Raw genomic sequence first — 24,306 nt, 5'->3', positions numbered from 1 at the left:
GATTTTCAATTTGCAACTCCCCAATTCTATATAAATTATATACCTCCAATGCTTACTCCAACCCAGAAAGCATACATAAGGAAGGAAGAGAGTTCACCCACTGTCATGTGGGCACTGCCCATCAGCATCCCTCCCTTGTACAGGACAGAAAGCACGATGAGGTTCCCTGAGAGTCCAGTCTGTCAAATGAAAAAACACAGAGGTCAGGTGGGAACCAAAGACCCTAAATGCAAAAAACCATTAGCATGGGATATAATTTCCTTTTACATTTAGCTATATAGCAAGAATCCCCCCCCCCATATTAAGTATTAATCTGAACCACAAAAAAAAAAAAACCACTTTTGGAAGACTACAATAGAAGATACTAATCTCATAATTTCCAATTCATTAAGAAATTCTGAGGTGAGCTGGTAACTTGCATATCTAATCAATTCCCAAGTAGAGCTGAAGTGGTTGGTGTGGACCAGACTTTGAAACCATAATGTTTTGGTCTCACAAGCAAGGACTTTTTAAAATTTTACTTGTTAATTTCCTTCTTTCACCAGAATATTTTAAGTAATTCTTAGCTTTGAAATAGAATAGAATTTCTGTTCTTTTCTTTCTTTCATTTTTATTACATAGGACAGAAATAAATTGAGATAGAGGCAGATATCCTGCAGACCTGCTTTACCACTAGTTAAGCATTATCCCCAACAAGTGGGGGTGGGTTTTAAACCCAAGTCCTTGCATATGGTAATGTGTGAACACAACTGACCACGCTAACACCTAACCCCTGAATTATTTTCTAAGTATCACAGAATAAAAAATCTCTCCCACTAATAATATTTACTCTTTTCACTTACTCCAAAATTATATACTTACTGCACCAAAGAAGCCAGCCCGAGCAAGGGCCTCTTTCTTTGCTAACTGTATTACATAATCCACTTGGCTGGTGTATTTCTGTATTTCAGTCATTTCTTTCCCAAAAGCTCGAACAGTTCTTATATTTCCAATACGTTCCTCTGCTAGCTGGGAGAACAATAAATGTATTTCAGGGTAAAGACGGTCACATTTCAAGATTTCTAGAGGCAAAATTACATTGTAGCTTCCATTTTTTAAGACACTATCAATGGAAAGTTGTTCAAAATTTGTATGGAACTAAAAAAAGAAAAATCACAAATAGTCAAAGCACATTTGGAAAAAAAGGAAAAATATGAAAGTATCATGCTCTAACTTTAGTTTATACTACAAAGTATAAATCAGCAGGGTACTGAAATAAAAACAGACACTAGGTTCAATGCAGCAGAACTGAGAGTTGTTAAATAAGCCCATACATATACAGCCACCTAATATGGCAAAGGGGCCAAAACCATTCAATGGGGCAGAGAAAGTGTCTTCAATAAATGGTGCTGGGAATATTGGACAGCCATATGTAGAAAAATGAGAAGAGACCACCAACTGACACCACACACCAAAATCAGATCAAAATGGATCAAAGATCTGGATACTAGACTAGAAACTCTAGAATTCACAAAAGAAAAAAATCAGTGAAAACTCTACAAGACCTTCACATCAAAGATGTATTTGAAGACTCAACCTGAAAGACATGGGAAATGAAAACAAGAGTAAATAAATGGGACTGCCTAAAATTAAAAAGCTTCTACACAGGGGCCTGGGAGGTGGTGCAGTGAATAGAGCACTGGACCCTTGAGCCTGAGGGCCTGAGTTCAATCCCTGACCACGCATGGACCAGAGTGATGTCTGCCTCTCCCTTCTCATGAATCAATTAAGACTTTCTTTAAATTAAAAAAAAAAAAAAGCTTCTATACATTAAAAGCAAACTACACAAGGATAACCAGGCAATGCAGTTAATGTGAGAAGATATTTTCACATTGCACATCTGATAAGAGACTGTTATCAAATTGATATAGAATTAGTAAAGCTCTGCAAATAAATGTAAATAACACAATTAAAAAAGGACAAGATACACATGGCCCACAGACATATGAAGAAATGCTCCACTTCAACTGTCATTAGAAAAATGACACATGAACTTGGGGGGGCAAGCAAAGTGTTTCTAGGACTTAGGAGGACAATGTCAGTTTTTGTTGGCAGATGGGAGAGTTGGTACACAGAACTGTAGTGATTGGTATGCTATGGATTTCTATACACTGTGATCTTAACAATTTTGTAACCCACTATTTAAATCACAAATAAAAATTAAAGATGGACTGTTTCAGGATTCTGGAATCCTAAAACCAAGTACCTTTTTAAAAAGCCTACATGGATCCTGTACAGTCTATCTACTTAGAATGTGACTCTGAGTTCATTCTAGGGAAAACCATGAAGATTGGGAGAGGTCTTTACCTGAGTGGCTTGTGCCAGAGAATCTTGTGTGACTTTGGTAAGTTTTCGTAGATAGCGTCCATAAATCACAGCAAGGATGGATATTGGTGGCACCACACTTAGAACATAAGTGGCCAGAGTAGGTGAAACAAAAAACTGTTAAAAACAAAAGCCAAGAGGTATTTGCTACAGAGTTGCAAGACATTCTCATTACCTACTGTAAGGTCATGTATTGATTTTAAAATAATAGGCAGTTATGGGCCTCAGAGGGAAAAAATAATAAAATAATAGGCAGCTTGAAAGATACAGTCTCGTATTTGTACTTTCTGTTTGGGGGAAAATTTTTCAGACATCACTAAGTTCCAAAAATTACATGGATATCTACCATTTTACATTGTAGTACATTTTACATAGTAGACTGCTGCTGAAGAAAAGGCAGAAACCCTATGTTGGTGATACAATATTATACCAATGTTTTGTGTATTATCATCCTGTTCAACAACAGAAATGGGAGAGGGAGGTCAGGAGTGAATGGAGGTTCCTAGTCTGCTCCAGCCAGCACAGACCACAGCAGGAATTCTTTGTTCAAGTCTGGATTACCTCAAGGTAATGAATAATCACAGTAATGTATCCCACTGAAACAGATAGCAAAGAGAAGACTCTTTAAAGTTCCACATCATGCAGTTTGGGCAGTGGCTTAGTGGGTACAGCACTGTATTCTCAAGCACAATGTCCCAAGTTAAATCCCCAGCATCACATATGCCAGAGTGAAGTCCTGATTCTCCATAGAAGTTAGCTTCCATGACTCAACAGACTGAAGAATCTTCAACAGGATAGATCTAGACTCAAGGGAGAACTTCTAAGAAGTTGCTAGAGCTTTGGACTTAAAAGCATGAGAAGTCCTGAGTCTGATCCACAGCACTGTGGGGATGATGTTTTTTGTTTTGTTTTTATAGAGAGGAAGACAGACAAATGACAGATAAATAGACAGACATCAAGCACCAAAGCTTCCTTCAATTTGGTAGGGACCAGGCTCAAACATGGATGGAGTGCATGGTAAAGCAGCACAATATCCAAGTGAGCTATTCCACCAGTGCTATGGTTCTCCTCTCACTGTTTAATTTTTTTTATTACCTTTATTTATTTATTTATTTATTTATTACTTAGAGACAGCCAGAGTTGAGAGGGAAGGGGGTGATAGAGAAGGAAAGAGACAGAGACACCTGCAGCCCTGCTTTACCACTTACAAAGCTTTTCCCCTGCAAGTGGGGACTGGGGGCTCGAACCTGGGTCCTTGTACATTGTAACGTGCGCTCAACCAGGTGTGCCACTGTCGGCAGCCCTCCTGCTCTGATGCTGTGGTCTATTTACATAGTCACTGTTTTGTCTGAGACCTGCCCTGCCTGCAGGGTATTGGTTAATCCCACTGGTTAGAACCTTTGCAACAGCTGCTATGGAAGCTTTCTACCTTCACGCTCTTTTTTCCACCCCCTCTCCTAGCCATTTCCTTTTCCCATTTGCCACTTCCGGTTAAAAATATATATAAAGGCGTTGTCTCTGATCAATAAAGGCATTGCATTGCGTTCCTGCTCCGCCACAAGCTCATCTCTCTCTCTCTGGTGAAGCTAGCCCAGCAGCACCACCACCCAGCCCCTAACTCTTTAATCTTAATAGATGAATAAGGACTAATGTCCTGATGCTAGGTCCTAAAGTGAACTGTATAAAATGATAGCTTCACAGGGCAGCTGAATACTTGAGATGTGGCAAGTAAAGCAAGCAGCTCTAATAGTGCTCAAGCCATCTAGTTGGGGGGGGGACTGGGCTGGAAGAAAGGAGTAGTTATTTTTATGTATAGAAGTGTGGAGTTTATTCACCTTCTCATAAGAAGAGGAAAGAAAACACTCCCTTAATCTTGTCAAGAAAGCAACCACAGATTTTTTTTTTTTGGAGGGATTATAACTTAGTAGCTTTCCTTTTACCAACTGTTCAACACTCAAAGGGCTCCTACCTATTTTTTTTTAATTATCATATTCTTGAGTTCACACATTCTCAGTAAACCCAGGAACAGTACAATCTCTTCTAAACTCGAGTCCATTCTCCACATAAAAATTTATTCTGAAGGTATGAGAGATAACTAGTTCTATCTATTAGAGCACCAATTTGCATGTTTGAGGCCCTATAGGTTCAAGATTAATCTACACTACCACCTTTTGCTAGAGCTGAGACTTGCTCTGGACCTCTCCCTTGCTCCCTCCCTTTTCTCTCATTCATAAATAAATAAATAAATATGGAAAATAGCTCAACAGGCAGAACATTGTACTTGCATGCCTGAGGATACAATCCTAGTTCAACCCCTAGTGCCACATGCATTAGAGCAGTGATCTGACCTACCTATCTTTCCTCCACTTTTTCTTTCTGTCACATATAAAACTTTCTCTCATGGGGGCTGGGCAGTAGTGCAGCGGGTTAAGCACATATGGAGCAAAGCACGAGGACCAGCATAAGGATCCCAGTTCAGGGCCCCAGCTCCCCACTTGCAGGGGGGTCACTTCACAAGCAGTGAAGCAGATCTGCAGGTGTCTATCTTTCTCTCCTCCTCTGTCTTCCCCTCCTCTCTCAATTTCTCTCTGTCCTATCCAATAACAACAGCTAAAACAATAATAACAATAAGAACCACAACAAGGGCAACAGCAAGGACAACAAAATGGGAAAAATAGTCTCCAGGAGCAGTGGATTTGTAGTGCAGGTACCAAGCCCCAGTGGTAATCCTGAAGAAGAAGAAAAAAGAAGATTTTCTCTCCTATGCAATAAATATTAAAAATACGCAAATCTCAAATATTACTTTTTTAAAAGAAATGAAAGTATAGGAAGCCACAGAAGAAGCAGTGTCTCTGTCACTATACCCTCTGTGACACTGCTCTTGGCTGTTATATAAGAAATGATAAGAATTCAGCTTGACCTCCGGCTCTTCTGCAACCCCCAGAACCAGAACTCCAACTTCCTGACCAAACGGCTTGTTCTCAAGACTCTCAGGAAAGAGACAAAGCTACTTCATCTCAGACCTGAGATGCTTGGTATAGGCCAACCTACCATCATGCTGATGCCAACAGAAGCCTGGGCACCAGCCCTGAGCCCATCTGAGAGGTTTTCAGTTACAGAGCGCCCCAGAAGTGCTGTGTCTGATGAGAGACGGTTAATCAATTCTCCTGTGCGAGTTTTGTCAAAGAAAGCAACCTCCTGCCTCAGAATGGAGGAGAATAATGAAGCTCTCATTCTATTCACAATGCGCTGACCTGTAAAAGTGAACAGTAACAGTGTTAACAATGGTAAATGTTACCTAGAAGATAACAGCTTGGTCTCTGGAATTGCTTTTTCAGATTAACTGCAGCTAGTAAGGAACATCTACTGTCCCCTAACAATCTGGTGGGAATATGCTCACATCACTGATCCCTTGCATAATGACAGAAAAGTATACTATTAATGAACAATAATTATGTTAGGTGCTCCTGGTTGAGCACACACATCACTGTGCACAAGGATCTGCATTCAAGACCCTGGTTCCCACCTGAAGGAAGGAACCTTCAGGAGCAGTGAAACAGTGCTTCAGGTGTCTGTCTGTCCATCTCTCTCTCTCTTTCTCTTTAACCAAAGCAACTCTGGCTTGCTCAACTCTGGCTTATGGTGGTACAGGGGATTGAACCTGGGACTTGGAGCCTCAAGCATGAGAATCTCTTTGTATAACCATTATGCTATCTACCCCAACCCACCTCTCCCCCTTTCTATCTTCACTTCCCTCTCAATTTTTGTCTCTATTCAAAACAAAGAAATAAATGTATTATTTACAAAGAAGCCCTTATTACATAACTTCTCAAAATTAATTTGTCCCTCTATATCAATGTTTTCAGTACTGCCTTTAAATGATGTGGAATGGCAAATTATCTACAGAATATTATATTAGCCAAATAGCAACCACCACAAAGTCAGGTGGCCAAAGCTCTATCATTATTGTGATAACTAGCTGCCTTTTAACAACTAGGCCTCATCAGAGAAATACTGTAAATGCTATCACCCCAACCATATACTGTAGGGGGAAACACAAGCACAGAGAGGACCAAAGACTTCTGCAACCCCAAGAAGAACCAGAACTCCAACTTCCTGACCAAGAGGCTTGTTCTCAAGACTCTCAGAAAAGAGACAAGGCTACTCCCCCTCTTGGTTCAAATCCAAATTCATTTAAAAAAGTTAGTTGAAGTGAGTGCTTGATCTGAAATGGTTAATAGATAATGCTATTATCTAGCCAGACATTGGGATTCATCCCAACGGAATGTGATCCCAAGAGAGAAAAAGACAAGAGATTTGGGTGTAGATAAACCCACGATTCTATTATATGTTCTTAAAGACGATTCATTCATCAGAGAGGAACTGTTTACCTGAAGTTTGCATGAGGTAGACACGTACAGCATTTGCAGCAGCACCACACAGGAACACACCACTGAGTGCCAAGCAGAAGTGAGTCAGGTTGCTACTGTAGTCTGAAGAAGAGTTTGTATAAATGACATCAATTATCTTCCCCAGGAAGAAGGGAGCAGACATGGTGATGACACTGGACACAGCTAGAAACCCAACTGCAGCTGGAAAACACACACAATTCAAGTTGATCAGTGCTTTAGCAATAATGTTGAGTCCCCCCCCCATCCTTTTTTTTCCAGTAAAGTTCTCAGACTTATGTGCTAAGTTTCCTGAACCACTAACTAAAGGAGAGAAGCAACTCAGTTCCAGGGTCTGAGTTATAGGGCCAGAATAAGTAGAGTGACTTTAGTAAAGGATTGACTATAAAGTATGTGACTATCTCTTCCCTCCCCTCCCCAGCCACCCATCCAAGCACTGCTCAGTTCTGGTTTGTGGTATTGCAGGAGATTAAACATGGGACCTTGTAGTCTAAAGATAAAAGTGTTTTTTAAAAATATTTATTTCCTTTTTGTTGCCCTTGTTTTTATTGTTGTTGATGGCGTCGTTGTTGGACAGGTCAAAGAGAAATGGAGAGAGGAGGGGAAGACAGAGAGAGGGAGAGAAAGATAGACACCTGCAGATCTGCTTCACCACCTGTGAAGCAACTCCCCTGCAAGTGGGGAGCCAGGGATCCTTAGGCCAGTCCTTGCACTTTGAGCCACGTGCACTTAACCCGCTGTGCTAAAGCCCGACTCCTAATAAAAGCGTTTTTACATAACTGCTGTGCTATTTCCGCCCCAACCCCATCCCATTCTATTTAAAATGACTTTTTGCTCTAATCTGATAAAATTATCTCTTCCTTGCCAAAGTATATTTGAGAACTAATTATGAAAACCTGTCCCCTTCTCTCTATGCCTCTTGATCTGGGTATTTATCGCAGATTATTATTTTTTTTAAAAAAAAATTTTTATATTTATTTCCTTTATGTTGCCCTTATTGTTTTTATTATTGTTGTAGTTATTGCTGTTGATGTCATTGTTGTATAGGACAGAGAGAAATGGAGAGAGGAGGGGAAGACAGAGAGGGGGAGAGAAAGACAGACACCTGCAGACCCGCCTCACCACCTGTGAAGTGACTCCCCTGCAGGTGGGGAGCCGGGGGCTTGAACCAGGATCCTTATGCCAATCCTTGCGCTTTGCGCAACATGTGCTTAACCCACTGCGCTACTGCCCGACTCCCAGATTAAATTATTCTTATACTCAAACTATATGCTATTACTTGGCATCTAATTATATTTGTTGGAAATAAAACTGTACAGGTAAAAATCTTAACTATACCTCTTATTTCAAATCCTTTAGATAACATTTGTAATTCCTTACACATACAGTATAATTCATATTGTTTTTAGGTAATGAAGCATCAAAATAAGAAAAAGATGAAAGGGATACTTCCAGAGGCGGAACTACGAGCAACAGATCGCTTTCTCTCCTCTCCTCCCCTCTCCCGGATCAAATAGGAATACCAAAGGAGACCACCCGGGACCGAAACAAGACAGGACTAGAATGACCACAGGAACCCAGTAAATCACCGGTGAGTACAAACATGTGTGGCTGGTGACAGAGTGGAGAGAGGAGCCTAAGGAGAGATTAAGTGGCTGCTAACAGTTCAGCAGTTCATCAGTTGAGACACCACCTCCAGTCTGCTCCACCAACAAGGGAACAGCTGAAGGGAGGAGAGGACTCCCCAGAGACTCACCAAGTGCAACTCTGAGTCTCCATTGCTACTACCCTCAGAATCTGGAGCAGTGACAGGGAGGGACACCAGGGGACAGAGATCTAACCAGGAAACTCAGGAGAAGACCGATACCTCCATGGCATAGCTGAGGGGCTGTGAAAGTCTCTTTGCATAACCACTGGATTATCTCTGTCACACCCTGCTTTATCTCTTGGTCAGGAGTCAGTAATTAAGCTGAAGCCTACTGATAGTTTAAAAGCCCTCAGGCTCCCATAGCCTACAGGGAAGAAAAAAAAAGAGGCTTTTAAACCACTGAGCTCCCACTCAGATATTTAAATACTATTGAAACAACTGTTAACTTCTGTCACTGTAAACCCTTTAATTAACTTACTTAGACACAAGTCAATCCAGGCAACAGTGATCAATAATTTGAAAAGTACTGATAAAGGGAACTCAAAACATAATATATAAAATGGATAAAACAACAAGAAAATATATTGGAGAATCGAACCAGGACAAGAGTCCAGCTAAAAGTCCTCCAGAGGGTGAAGCACAAAATAACGAGTTCACCATCCAAACATTAGCTAAGGAAATAACAGGAGTGAGTAAAGGATTTGAAAAAATTTAATCAGAAATACAGGTACAACAAATGAGAATATGGAAGAAAACACTAATTATCTCATGGTTATTAGAGAGCTGAAAGCTGAAATTGCTGAGCTAAGAATGCAAGTAGCTGAACAAGTATCAGAGCAGGGAAACAAAATAGATGAACTCCAGAAAACAGTAGAGGGCAGAGAGAATAGAATCAATGAGGCTGAAGACAGAATTAGCAAGATTCAGGATGAATTAGAGACAACTAAAAAAGAAGTAAGAGATCTCAAAAAGAGATTAAGAGATGCTTTCTTCTTCTAGCGTTTGCCCTTCTTCCGTAGCCAGTCAACAGCGTGAGGTTCAGCCTGATGTCTGCTTGTTGCTGGCTTTGAAAGTGACTGGGATCCATGTGGATTCAGTCAGCTAGGAAGGATCGTCAGTTTCCTCAATAAATGGGTACTCACGGAATGCACCACGAGAAGGTCGATTCAATGCATCCCTAAGAGATGCTGAAAACAACAACAGAGTCCTATGGAATGACTTCAAAAGAAACAATATACGCATTATTGGCATACCAGAGGAAGAAAGAGAAGGAGAGGAAGAAAGCATTCTCCAGGCCATAATAGCTGAAAACTTCTCTAGTCTAAACAACATCAAAGACATAAAGATTCAAGAAGCCCAGAGGGTCCCAAACAGAATTAACCCAGACCTAAAGACACCAAGACATATCATAATTAGAATGGAAAGGAATAAGGATAAAGAAAGGATCTTGAAGGCTGCAAGAGAAAAACAGAGTCGCATACAAAGGAAAACCCATAAGATTAGCAGCAGACATCTCCATACAAACACTACAGGCCAGAAGAGAATGGCAAGATATCTATTGAGTGCTCAATGAGAAAGGCTTTCAGCCAAGAATACTATATCCTGCTAGATTGTCATTCAGACTAGATGGAGGCATCAAAACCTTCTCAGACAAGCAACAGTTGAAGGAATCAACTATCACCAAGACTGCCCTGAAAGAAGTTCTGAAAGGTCTCCTATAAACAATCAGACCACCACAAATAGGATATATAGCAAAACACTCTAAAACTCTACAAGATGGCGTTAAAATATCTTCAATCTTTGATACCAATAAATGTCAATGGCCTGAATTCACCTATTAAAAGACACAGAGTAGGAAGATGGATCAGAAAACACAACCCAACAATATGCTGTCTACAGGAAACCCACCTAACTCAACAAGACAAACACAGACTTAAAGTGAAAGGATGGAAAGCTATCATACAAGCCAATAGCCCACAAAAAAGGGCAGGAACAGCTATTCTCATATCTGACATGATAGACTTTAAAATAGATAAGATTAAAAAATATAGGAATAGGGAGTCGGGCTGTAGCGCAGCGGGTTAAGCGCAGGTGGCGCAAAGCACAAGGACCGGCATAAGGATCCCGGTTCGAACCTCGGCTCCCCACCTGCAGGAGAGTTGCTTCACAGGCGGTGAAGCAGATCTGCAGGTGTCTATCTTTCTCTCCTCCTCTCTGTCTTCCCCTCCTTTCTCCATTTCTCTCTGTCCTATCCAACAACAACAACAACAATAATAACTACAATAATAAAAAAATATATATAGGAATGGACACTACGTAATGCTCAGAGGATCAGTCAATCAAGAGGACTTAACAATTATTAACATCTATGCACCCAATGAGAAGCCATCTAAATTCATCAAACTTCTACTGAAAGAGCTACAGCAATATATTAACAGTAACACAATCATAGTAGGGGACTTCAACACCCCACTCTCTCAACTTGACAGATCATCCAGGCAGAAAATCAATAAAGACATAATGGAGCTAAATGAAGACATAGATAAACTAGAACTAGATAGATAAACTTGGACATTTTCAGAGTGATTCACCCCAAGAAACTGGAATACACATTTTATTCAAATCCACATGGGTCATTCTCAAGGACAGACCATATGGTAGGCCACAAAGACAGCATCAGCCAATTCAAGAGCATTGAAATCATCCCAAGCATCTTCTCAGACCACAGTGGAATGAAACTAACGCTTAACAATCAACAAAAGATTAGTAACAGTCCCAAAATGTGGAAGCTCAACAGTGCACTTCTTAACAACTTCTGGGTCAAAGAGGAAATCAAGGAAGAAATCAAAATGTTTCGAGACTTCAATGAAAATGAAGACACAAGCTATCAAAATATTTGGGATACAGCTAAAGCAATCCTAAGAGGGAAGTTCATAGCTATACAAGCACACATTAGGAAACAAGAAAAAGCACATAAAACAGCCTGATTGCACATCTTAAAGACCTAGAAGAAGAACAACAAAGGAACCCTAAAGCAACCAGAAGGACAGAAATCATTAATGGTAGGGCAGAAATAAATAACATTGAGAATAGGAAAACCATACAAAAGATCAACGAAAGTAAATGTTGGTTCTTCGAAAGAGTAAACAAAATCGACAAACCTTTAGCCAGACTCACAAAACAAAAAAGGGAGAAGACCCAAATAAATCAGATAGTAAATGAAAGAGGAGATATCAGAAGAGACACCGCAGAAATTCAACATATCATGCGAGGCTTCTATGAACAACTATATGCCACCAAGCTAGAGAACATGGAAGAAATGGACGATTTCCTAGATACCTACCAACTTCCAAAACGAAGTAAAGAGGAAGTGGATAACATGAACAGGCCCATCACAGCTAATGAAATTGAAACAGTTATCAAAAATCTCCCCAAAAATAAAAGTCCTGGACCAGATGGTTTTACAAATGAATTCTACAAAACCTTCAAAGAAGAACTAATACCTCTACTTTTAAAAATCTTCCAGAAGATTGAAGACACTGTAATACTCCCTGCAAGCTTCTATGAAGCCAACATCACTCTGATACCAAAAGCAGACAGGAACACAACCAAAAAAGAAAACTACAGACCAATATCTCTGATGAACATAGATGTGAAAATATTGAACAAAATCATAGCCAACCGGATACAGCAGTATATCAAAAAGATTGTTTATCATGACCAAGTGGGGTTTATCCCAGGCATGCAAGGTTGGTTTAATATACATAAATCAATCAATGTGATCCACCACATCAACAAAAGCAAGACCAAAAACCACATGGTCATATCAATAGAAGCAGAGAAAGCCTTTGACAAAATCCAACATCCCTTTATGATCAAAACACTACAAAAAATGGGAATAGATGGAAAATTCATGAAGATAGTGTAATCTCTATATAGCAAACCTACAGCCAACATCAAACTCAATGGTGAAAAACTGGAAGCATTTCCACTCAGATCAGGTACTAGGGCTGCCCACTATCACCATTACTATTCAACATAGTGTTGGAAGTTCTTGCCATAGCAATCAGGCAACAGCAAGGAATTAAAGGCATACAGATTGGAAGAGAAGAAGTCAAACTCTCCTTATTTGCAGATGACATGATAGTATACATGGAAAAACCTAAGGAATCCAGCAAGAAGCTTTTGGAAATCATCAGGCAATACATTAAGGTGTCAGACTATAAAATTAACATTCAAAAGTCAGTGGCATTCCTCTATGCAAACACTAAGTTAGAAGAAATTGAAATCCAGAAATCAATTCCTTTTACTATAGCAACAAAAACAAAAAAATATCTAGCAGTAAATCTAACCAAGGAAGTGAAAGACTTGTATACTGAAAATTATGAGTCACTACTCAAAGAAATTGAAAAAGACACAAAGAAGTGGAAAGATATTGCATGTTCATGGGTTCGAAGAATTAACATCATCAAAATGAATATATTACCCAGAGCCATCTACAAATTTAATGCTATCCCCATCAAGATCCCAAACACATTTTTTAGGAGAATAGAAAAAATGCTACAAATGTTTATATGGAACCAGAAAAGACCCAGAATTGCCAAAACAATCTTGAGAAAAAAGAACAGAACCAGAGGCATCACACTTCCAGATCTCAAACTATATTAAAGGGCCGTTGTCATCAAAACTGCTTGGTACTGGAACATGAATAGACACACTGACCAGTAGAATAGAATTGAGAGCCCAGAAATGAGGCCCCACACGTATGGACATCTAATCTTTGACAAACGGACCCAGAGTATTCAATGGGGGAAAGCAGAGTCTCTTCAACAAATGGTGTAGGAAACAATGGGTTGAAACATGCAGAAGAATGAAACTGAATCACTATATTTCACCAAATACAAAAGTAAATTCCAAGTGGATCAAGGACTTGGATGTTAGACCACAAACTATCAGTTACTTAGAGGAAAATATTGGCAGAACTCTTTTCCGCATAAATTTTTTTTTATTTATTCCCTTTTGTTGCCCTTGTTGTTTTATTGTTGTAGTTATTATTGTTGTTGTCGTTGTTGGACAGGACAGAGAGAAATGGAGAGAGGAGGGGAAGACAAAGAAGAGGAGAGAAAGATAGACACCTGCAGACCTGCTTCACCGCTTGTGAAGCGACTCCCCTGCAGGTGGGGAGCCGGGGGTTCCAACCAAGATCCTTATGCCGGTCCTTGTGCTTTGCGCCACCTGCGCTTAACCCGCTGCACTACAGCCCGACTCCCTTTTCCGCATAAATTTTAAAGACATTTTCAATGAAACGAATCCAATTACAAGGAAGACTAAGGCAAGTATAAACCTCTGGGACTACATCAAATTAAAAAGCTTCTTCACAGCAAAAGAAACCACTACCCAAACCAAGAGACCCCTCACAAAATGGGAGAAGATCTTTGCATGCCATACATCAGATAAGAGTTTAATAACCAACATATATAAAGAGCTTGCCAAAATCAACAACAAGACAACAAATAACCCCATCCAAAAATGGGGGGAGGACTTGGACAGAATATTCACCACAGAAGAGATCCAAAAGGCCGAGAAACACATGAAAAAATGATCCAAGTCTCTGATTGTCAGAGAAATGCAAATAAAGACAACAATGAGATATCACTTCACTCCTGTGAGAATGTCATACATCAGAAAAGGTAACAGCAGCAAATGCTGGAGAGGGTGTGGGGTCAAATGAACCCTCCTACACTGCTGTTGGGAATGTCTATTGGTCCAACCTCTGTGGAGAACAGTCTGGAGAACTCTCAGAAGGCTAGGAATGGACTTACCCTATGATCCTGCAATTCCTCTCCTGGGGATATATCCTAAGGAACCCAACACATGGATTCAAAAAGATCTGTGTACACATATGTTCTTGGCAGCACAATTTGTAATAGCCAAAATCTGGAAACAACCCAGGTGTCCAACAACAGATGAGTGGCTGAGCAGGTTGTGGTCTATATACACAATGGAATACTACTCAGCTGTAAAAAATGGTGACTTCACCGTTTTCAGCTGATCTTGGATGGACCCTGAAAAATTCATGTTACGTGAAATAAGTCAGAAACAGAAGGATGAATATGGGATGATTTCACTCTCAGGCAGAAGTTAAAAAACAAGATTAGAAAAGAAAACACAAGTAGAACCTGAAATGGAATTGGCGTATTGCACCAAAGTAAAAGACTTTGGGGTGGGTGGGTGGGGAGAATACAGGTCCATGAAGGATGATAAATGACATAGTGGGGGTTGTATTGTTAAATGGGAAATTGGGGAATGTTTTGCATGTACAAACTATTGTATTTACTGTTGAATGTAAAACATTAATTCCCCAATAAAGAGATAAATTAAAAAAAAAGAAAAAGATGAAAAATAAATAAAAGCACAATTGTGAACACCTAAGAAACTGAGAAGAGAATAAGTGAGAAAAGGCCTTTCATGCCTAAGGCACCAAAGTCTCAGGTTAATTTCCTTTACCACTATAAGCCAGAGCTGACCAGTGATATGGTCTCTCTGTATCTCTTTCTTATTAAAATAAAAAATATATGCATTAAAAATTAAGAAAAAAAACAAAAAAAACACAACAGGATAATCTTATTAGAAAGAATTGACAGTGTCTCAGGAGGTGGGACAGTAGATAAAGTATTGGACCTCTCAAATGTGAGGTTCTGAGCTTTATCCCCAGCATCGCATGTGCAAGAAAGATACTCCTACTGTTCTTTCATAAGTAAATAAATATTTAAAAGAAGAAAACACTGAGAAAAATACAATCAGGAACAACACATATCACAAATAACTATATTTATGAAAGGAATATAAACTTACTACAAAGGTTGTCAACAATAAAGTCTGTGTTCATAAACAAAATAGACATTTATGGGGGCCGGGCGGTAGTACAGAGGGTTAAGCACACACGGCTTGAAGCACAGGACTGGCATAAGGATCCTGGTTCGAGCCCCCAGCTCCCTACCTGCCGGGAGGGGGGGGTCACTTCACAGACAGTGAAGCAGGTCTGCAGGTGTCTTTCTCTCCCTCGTCTTCTCTTCCTCTCGATTTCTCTGTCCTATCCAACAATGACAGCAACAACAAGGGCAACAAAAGGAAATAAATAGCCTCCAGGAGCAGTGCAGGCAATAACCCTGGAGGCAAAAAAAAAAAAAGCATTTATACTATTAGTGAAGCAAAGTGCAGCAAACTGGTAAAATCTCAGTGAAGAGTAATGTTATCACATCTGCCATATGTAAATGTACATTCCCTTCAATCTAGCAATTCTATTGAAAAAAAATAGAGGATGTGAAGATAGTATAATTGTCATGCAAAGTGATTTTTCATGCCTGAGGCTCTGAGGTCTCAGGTTCAGTTCCTAGCACCACCATTAGCCAAAGCTGAGCAGTACACAAAAAAAGTGCATTCAAGGATTCTCATTACTTATACCAACCAAAATTAAAATGCCATAAATATGAACAGATATGGGCCCTTGGTCAGAGAGATAGGGTTTACAGTTTCTATACTTTTCTCTTATTTGGGGACTTCTCTCTGCCCTGATCCAGCTTTCTAATCCTACTCCCAACTCTGACATCATCTTCCCAGACAATACCCTTGGTCCACCTGCATGTTTGTTAGCTGTCAGGCTCAGGAAAAAAGTTGGAATATACCTAGAATAGACTTCCTAGCTTCTTCCCACATGAAGATCCCAAATTTCATCTGCTATATTCTTACCTTTAGATTCCTGGTTATTGAACAATTTATTCTGCTTTATATCTTACTGCTTTTCAGCCACCAAATTGCAGATGCTACCATGATGCCAACCTGACTTCCCTGAGCAGATGACCTCACCAATTGTCTTGGAACTCCAATTGCCTGGAGCACTACCCCATCAGGGCAAGATACAAAACAGGCTGGGCCTGACATCTAATTTACAGGTGGACCCAGATTATTGTCTGGGGAGCTGGTGTCATAGTTGGAAAAAGGACAAGAAAGCTGGATCAGGGAAGAAAGTAGCTCCCAAATATGGGAAAAAATATATAAATACTGTTAACTGTAAACCCCATCAATTAAAAACTAGTAAAGTCATGGGCCCCTCAGAATAGACCTATGAGCTTTTCCCAAAATGGAGACCCCAATCTTCCATCTGCAATATGAAGCCTTTAGGTTCATGATTAGTCAACAATTAGCTCTACTTTCTATCTTAACTCTTTTGCAACCACCAGGTTCCAGATGCTACCATGATGCCAACCAGACTTCCCAGAGCAGATAACCCCACCAATATGTCCTGGAGCCCCATCTCCCCACATCCCTGCCCCACTAGGGAAAGAGAGAGACAGGCTAGGAGTATGGATCAACCTGTCAATGCCCATGTTCAGTGGAGAAGCAATTACAGGGGTCGGGTGGTGGCGCACCTGGCTGAGCACACATGTTACAGTGCACAAAGACCCAGGTTCAAGCCCCAAGTCCCCACTTGCAGGGGGAATGTTTACGAGTAGTGCAGAATGGCTACAGGTGTCCCTCTGTCTCTCTCCCTCTCTGTCATCCCTCCCCTCTCAATTTCTGGCTGTCTCTATCTAATAAATAAATAAAGGTAAATAAAAGGTTCTTTTAAAAAAAGAGAGAGAGAAACAATTACAGAAGCCAGACCTTTCACCTTCTGCACCCCATAATAACCCTGGGCCTATACTCCCAGAGGGATAAAGAATAGGAAAGCTATCAAGGGAGGGGATTGGATAGGACGCTCTGGGGTGGGCACTGTTGGAAACGTACCCCTCTTATTCTATAGTCTTGTCAATATTTCCACTTTATAAATAAAAATTAAAAAAAAAAAAAAGAAAACAGACTGGGAGTATGGATCAACCTGTCAATGCCCATGTCAAGCAGAGAAGCAATTATAGAAGCCAGACCTTCCAACTTCTATTCCTCATAAAGATCTTTGGCCCATACTCCCAGAAAGATAAAGAACAGAGAACCTTCCAATGGTGGGGATGAGATGCAGAACTTTGGTGGTGGGAATTGTATCTTATCCCACAACTTTATCAATCATTATTAAATAAATAAAATACCATATACACCATCAATAGGGAACACAGTAAATCAAGTCAGGAACATTTATTTTATAAATATTATGTGGTTATTTAAAAGAATCATATACAGGGGGCCAGGTGGTGGTGCTGCTGGTTAAATGCAGACATTACAGTGTGCAACGACCCTGGTTCAAGCCCCTGGTCTCCACCTATCGGGGAAAGCTTCACAAATGGTCAAGGAGGGCTGTAGGTGTTTATCTCTTTCTCGCTCACTCTATTTCCCTCTCCCTTCTCAATGTCTCTGTCACTATCCAATAATAAATTAGTAAATATAATTTATTTATTTTTTAAATATATTTTTAAAAAATTATTCCCTTTTTGTTGTTGTCCTTATTTTATTGTTGTAGCTATTACTGATGTCTTTGTTGGGTAGGACAGAGAGAAATGGAGAGAGGAGGGGAAGACAGAGAGGGGGAGAGAAAGACAGACACCTGCAGACCTGCTTTACCTCCTGTGAAACAACTCCCCTGCAGGTAGGGAGCCAGGGGCTCGAACCAGGATCCTTACGTTGGTCCTTGTGCTTTGTGCCACCTGCGCTTAACCCTCTGCACTACTGCCCGACTCCCGTAAATACATTTTAAAAATTTGTTTGATATACTTAATAGGTATTGACATAAAAGAATTCACCATGATATACTGTTAGTTTTAAAAAAAAAAATCTCTAGAACTAAATGTTAATGTTAGGAACAATGCAAGAATAGGAGCCCTAAAGTCTCAAATACCCACCTTGCACATTTTAAGGGAATCTTTAGAAGGCAGATTTTACATCTGGGAGACTGTTGGAAGACAAGTGATCTCAGTGAATGAATCAGAAGCTAAGCCTAGGTGGGACAAGGACAAGGGATTTAAGGGAGAGGAATGGGCAGGGACATGCTTTTTTTCTGTTCATGGCCTTCCACAAGAGTCTGTCTTCACAAGCTGCCTTTAATATCACTTCTACACATATTTACAACCTTATCATAAAAAATAAGAAATTTGAAAACCTGATCATAGAATCTCTTGTAATTCTTTTCAAGAAGATGCCATGACCAGACCCTCCTAGAAGTAGACTGGTGGGGAGTCAGGCGGTAGCACAGCGGGTTAAGCGCACGTGATGCAAAGCGCAAGGACAGGCATGAGGATCCTGGTTCGAGCCCTGGCTCCCCACCTTCAGGGGAGTCCCTTCACAGGCGGTGAGGCAGGTCTGCAGGTGTCTATCTTTCTCTCCCCCTGTCTTCCCCTCCTCTCTCCATTTCTCTCTGTTCTATCCAACAACAACAACAATAATAGCTACAACAACAATAAAAAAAAAAAAGGGCAACAAGAAGGAAATAAATAAGTGTTAAAAACTTATTAAAAAAAAAAAAGAAGCAGACTGGTAGTCAAGGGGCTCCCCTTTGACGCCTGCCAGTCTCACCCACAACATTAACATCTGTGGGGGTTTCATGCTTGTTGCTCTTTCTACATAGAGAATATCTCTAGTAGAATAATAAGACCCAGAACACATGGTCCAAGTGAACAGCAGCACTGGGTGACTGGATATAGATGTAAGCCATCTCACAGAGTCAGTGGCCAGCACAGAAGAGTTCACAGTATTCAACAACACTAGTTATTCTTCAATGTTTTGCTCCACTATGTTCTGAGTATAACACTATGCTTAAGGTTTGGTGTGTTGCACCAAATTACTTTGGGGGCTGGGGAGTGGGTTTCAGGTGCTGGTATGTGATGGCGGAGGAGGACCTAGGCTGGGGGTGAGTGTTTTGCAGAAAACAGATAAATTTTACACATGTACCATCAGCTCAATTTACTATAAGCCATTAATTCCCTCAATAAATATTATAAATATTACTTTTATGTAAATTTAATTTTAAAATTAATGGGCAGTGGCTGATGAAATAGCTTATTAGATAGCACTGCTTTGCCATGTGCAAGACCCACATTCTAGCCAACCCCCAGTGCACTGAAGGATTCTTGGGTACTATGGTCCCTCATCCTCTCTTAATCTCTGCCTTCCCTTTCTAAAAAAAGAGTACAGGGCTGAAGAGAAAGCAAAATGATCACTCAAGGAAAAAAAAATCATGCCAGAGACTCCAAAATCCCATATACAATCAGCCCCACCCACCACCACCACCATAAACCACAGCTGAATAGCACGCTGGTAAAAGAAAAGGAAAAAAAAAAAAAAAGAGGTAGGGGAGGGGGAGATAACAACAGCAACCTCAGTGCCAACTGGCAATTTAGGTAAACAAAGCTCTAGAAGAAATATGAACCTTTTAAGGACTGTTTCACACAATTGATCTCTACCCCATTTTGAGTTTTAATATCCTCTTACCAGGAATGCCTGTTCTGATAAAATTTAATTAAAATACAGATACTCTTTTAGCTCAGCCGCATCACACTGGGGGAAGCACAGGTGGTGTGGTATCTTTATGTCTATTTAAAAAGTGTTGGCCTAGAGCAGTGAAGTCCCAACAATGACAAAAAATAAAAGTAAAATACAGATGCCCACTCTTCTTCATTTCTCTCCTAGCACTTCCTACCTTCTGGTATTCTAAGTGTTTCCAGTTTGTATAATGCACATTGAGGCACAACCTGTCTTCATCTTCTCATATTCCTAGCACAGAAAACAGCACTGGGGCCAGGCAGTGGCTCACCTGGTTAAGCACTCACATTAGTGTGCAAGGACTCAGGTTCAAGCCCCTGGTCCCCACCTGCAGAGGGGAAGATTTGTGAAAGGTGAAGCAGTGCTACAGGTGCCTCTCTTTCTTTCTGCTTCTCTATCTTCCCCATCCCTTTTACTTTCTTCCTGTCTCTATCCAACATATATAAATAAAATATTTCTCTTTTTCTAGTATTTTTTCCCCTTTGTTGCCCTTGTTGTTTTATTGTTGTTGTTGTTGGATAGGACAGAGAAAAATGGAGCATGGAGGGGAAAACAGAGAGGGGGAGAGAAAGAGAGACACCTGCAGACCTGCTTCACCACTTCACCTCCCTGCAGATGGGGAGCCAGGGGCTCGAACCAGGATCCTTACGCAGGTCCTTGCACGTTGCGCCACTTGCTCTTAATACGCTGCGCTACTGCCCAACTCCCATAAATAAAATATTTCTTAAAGGGTGAAGGACTCTCCTTGAGGGCTTGGGGCTTTTCATTCTTGAGAGCCTACAGGTCTCCAGGCACATACTTCCCTTTGCTTTCCTGCTCTTCTAATAAATGCTTGGCTTGTCGAAACTGATTGAGAGTCCAAGATATTCTTCTTCTAATCAGACCCAAGGACTTGAAAGAAATGTGAGCACACCACTTACAGCCCTAGCCCAAGGGTTACAGCAGGTCAGGGAGGAAAAAAGCCCTGCAGAATATAGCTGCAGCAGGAACCATGTGGTGCAGAAGCGGGAGTTCTGAGAAAGTGTGATGGTAACAGGTTTAAATTGTAAAGTAGGGGAGTCAGGCAGTAGCGCAGCAGGTTAAGCACACGTGGCGCAAAGCCCAACAATCTTGGTTTGAGCCCTCTGCTCCCCACCTGCAGGGGAGTTGCTTCACAAGCGGTGAAGCAAGTCTGCAGGTGTCTATCTTTCTCTCCCCATCTTCCCCTCTTCTCTCCATTCCTCTCTGTCACATCTAACAACAATGACATCAACAACAAAAGCAATAATAACTACAACAACAATAAAAAGACAAGGGCAACAAAAGGGAAAATAAATAAATAAATCAAAATTAAAAAAAAAAAAAGCAGAGGGTAGACAGCATAATGGTTATCCAAACAGACTCTCATGCCTGCGACTCCAATGTCCCAGGTTCAATCCCCCGCACCACCATAAGCCAGAACTGAACAGTGTTCTGGTTAAAAATAAATAAATAAATAAATAAATTTTTAAAAGTAAAAAAAAATTATAAAGTAGAACAGGGACTTTACAGAAAGGCAGGCTTAAAAGGGCTATAGGTTAAAGTGTATTATAGCCAGGTCCACATTTTTTAAAAAAAGATTTTATTTATTTATAAGAAAGATAAGAGGAGAGAGAAAGAACCAGACATCACTCTGGCACATGTGCTGCCAGGGATTGAACTCGGGACCTCATGTTTGAGAATCCAAAGCTTTACCACTGCACCACATCCTGGACCACAAAGTCCACATTTTTTAAAAGATTAATTAGTTATGAGAGAACCAGAGCGTGATTCTGGCATATAGTGCCAGGAATCAAACACAAGATCTTGTACTTGCAAGTCTACAACTTTCCACTAAGTCCCCTCCCCAGTTGTCAGATTTGCATTTTTGTATGACTTACTCTGGCAGCAGAGTGAAAGAGATAAGACCAGGGCTGGGGTGGGGGGAGTAGCATAACGGTTATGCAAAGAATTTCATGCTTGAAGTTCAAGTCTCAAGTTCAAGTGCCCCACCCCCACCACTATCACCCAGAGATGAGTACTCTGGCCTCAGTCTCTCTCTCTCTCTCTCATATCAAAATAAAATATAATTTGAGAGAAAGAGAGACTGATTCAGCATGGCTGGAGAGACAGGGAGATGAAATTGTTCAGATACTCCCAGTGAGTAGGGAACAGAGTATGGGCAAATGGGATAAAGAAGAGTTGACAAAGACTGAAGATATTTTTAAGAACTAGGTTTTACAAGCCATGATGAATGGTTGGATTGTGAATCTTGCTAGGAGGGGGCAGCTGGTGGTGCACCTGGTTGAGTGCACATGTTACAATACTCAAGGACCTGGGTTCCAGCCCTTGGAACCCATCTGCAGGGGGAAATCTTTGCAAGTGGTGAAGCAGTGCTGCATCTCCCTGTTACCCCTTCCCTTTTGATTTCTGGCTGTCCCTATACAATAAATGACTAAAGATAATTTTTTTAAATTTTTGAAAAGAGGGAGTGGGTGGTAGTGCAGCGGGTTAAGCGCACGTGGCACAAAGCGTAGAACCAGAGTAAGGATCCCGGTTCCAGCCCCCGGCTCCCTACCCGCAGAGGGAGTCACTTCACAGGCGGTGAAGCAGGTCTGCAGGTGTCTATCTGTCTCTCCCCTTCTCTGTCTCCCCCTCCTCTCTCCATTTCTTTCTGTCCTAGCCAACAACGATGACATCAATAACAACATCAATAATAACTACAACAATAAAAAAAAAACATGGGCAACAAAAGTGAAAATAAATAGACAAATTTTTTTTAAAGTTCCTGTGTTAAAAATTTTTTTAAAAAGAGAATCATTCTAGGAGAGCTGGTTCTAAAGTTGAGACTGATAGGATCAGTACAGTTGCTATGTCATCTAGCTGTCTGCCCTGAAGCATGCTTAGACATCTCTCTGTATGTTGATTTCTTTATCTGTAAAAATGGCAGGAAAGGGAGTCGGTAAAAGGCGGTAGCAGAGTGGGTTAGCGCAGTGGCGCAAAGCACAAGGACTGGCATAAGGATCCTGGTTCAAGCCCCTGGCTCCCTACCTGCAGGGGAGTTGCTTCACAGGCGGTGAAGGCAGGTCTGCAGGTGTCTATCTTTCTCTTCCCCTCTCTGTCTTCCCCTCCTTTCTCCATTTCTCTCTGTCCTAACAACGATGATATCAATAACAACAACAAAAATAACTACAACAACAATAAGAAACAAGGGCAACAGAAGGGAAAATAAATAAATAAATAAATTTATTTTAAAAATGGCAGTAAAAATTATAGCTCCCTTATGGAAAAGTTGTGAGAATAAAATTATATATGTCTATTTAAGTCATATATATGTAAAAGGTCTGACAAAGTACCCACTATCCAGCAAATAATAAGTATTGACTGTTCTTTTTATTTCTGTGGTCATTGCAAGAAGCACCCATGTCTATGATTTCAGCAAAGGGGTTCACACAGTGGCCCCACTCTTGTGAAAGTAAAGTCAGAGGAGGGCAGGGGTAGATAGCATAATGGTTACACAAACAGACTGTCATGCCTGAGGCTTCTAAGTCCCAGGTTCAATCCCCTGCACCACTGTAAACCAAAGCTGATCAGTGCTCTGGTAAAAAAAAAAAAAAAAAAAAAACGCAAAGAAAAGTCAGAGGAAAAAAGAGTTTCAGAAGGAAAAAAAAAAAAAAAGGGGGTTTCAGCAGCTTTGGGGAGGAACATAGGATTTTTAGACATGCTATGTTTTCAGGTATTTAAAAGACATCTTCATAGAATCAGGAGGGTATTACAGGGAACAAACAAGTTATGTGAAGGCTTAAAACCTAGGTGAAGGGAGTCTGGCGGTAGCACAGCGGGTTAAGCACATGTGGCGTGAAGCACAAGGACTGGAATAAGAATCCTGGTTCAAGCCCCGGCTCTCCACTTCAGAGGAGTCGCTTCACAGGTGGTGAAGTGGGTCTGGAGGTGTCTCTCTTTGTCTCCCCCGTCTTACCCTCCTCTCTCCATTTCTCTCTGTCCTATCTAACAATAATGACATCGGTAACAACAGTAATAACTACAACAAGGGAAACAAAAGGGAAAAAAAAAACCTAGGTGAAGGAATATGACACCTCAGATGAATAGAGAAAGAAATAAGGATAAGGGGGTTGGTAGCAGAAAAATTTAGGAAACTTCTCAAATCCATAGAGTAATTTGTAAAACAAACATTGGAGCCTTGAAACATCTGGTGCAAGGTCAGCCTATCAACATGTGCTAAAGAGCTAGTTAACTGGGGAAGGGGTAGATAGTATAATGGCTATGCAAACAGACTCTAATGACAGAGGCTCTGGGAGTCCCAAATTCAATCCCCTGTACCACCAAAAGCCAGAGTTAATCAGTGCTCTGGAAATAAAAATTGCTAGATATATATGCCATATTACCAAACAGGAGGCTTTT

The 24,306-nt window shown here is 40.7% G+C and overlaps 1 protein-coding gene across 1 annotated transcript in view; it reads right to left on the bottom strand.

Annotated features, from left to right (window-relative positions):
• The window catches only part of ABCB10 (ATP binding cassette subfamily B member 10), a 59,298-nt gene that overhangs the window by 28,435 nt on the left and 6,557 nt on the right, over nt 1-24,306 (bottom strand). Inside the window, exons 2-6 of the mRNA XM_016195139.2 lie at nt 6,756-6,956; nt 5,416-5,618; nt 2,347-2,481; nt 862-1,008; nt 44-179 (exon numbers count right to left, since the gene is read on the bottom strand). Of these exons, the coding sequence (XP_016050625.2) occupies nt 44-179; nt 862-1,008; nt 2,347-2,481; nt 5,416-5,618; nt 6,756-6,956 (822 nt within the window). The remainder of the gene's footprint in view (nt 1-43; nt 180-861; nt 1,009-2,346; nt 2,482-5,415; nt 5,619-6,755; nt 6,957-24,306) is intronic.

This window comes from Erinaceus europaeus, chromosome 6 (genome assembly GCF_950295315.1).
Source record: "Erinaceus europaeus chromosome 6, mEriEur2.1, whole genome shotgun sequence".
Lineage (NCBI taxonomy): Eukaryota > Metazoa > Chordata > Mammalia > Eulipotyphla > Erinaceidae > Erinaceus > Erinaceus europaeus.
Note: the sequence above shows the minus strand (reverse complement) of the source record. Positions and strands in the feature narration are given on the sequence as shown.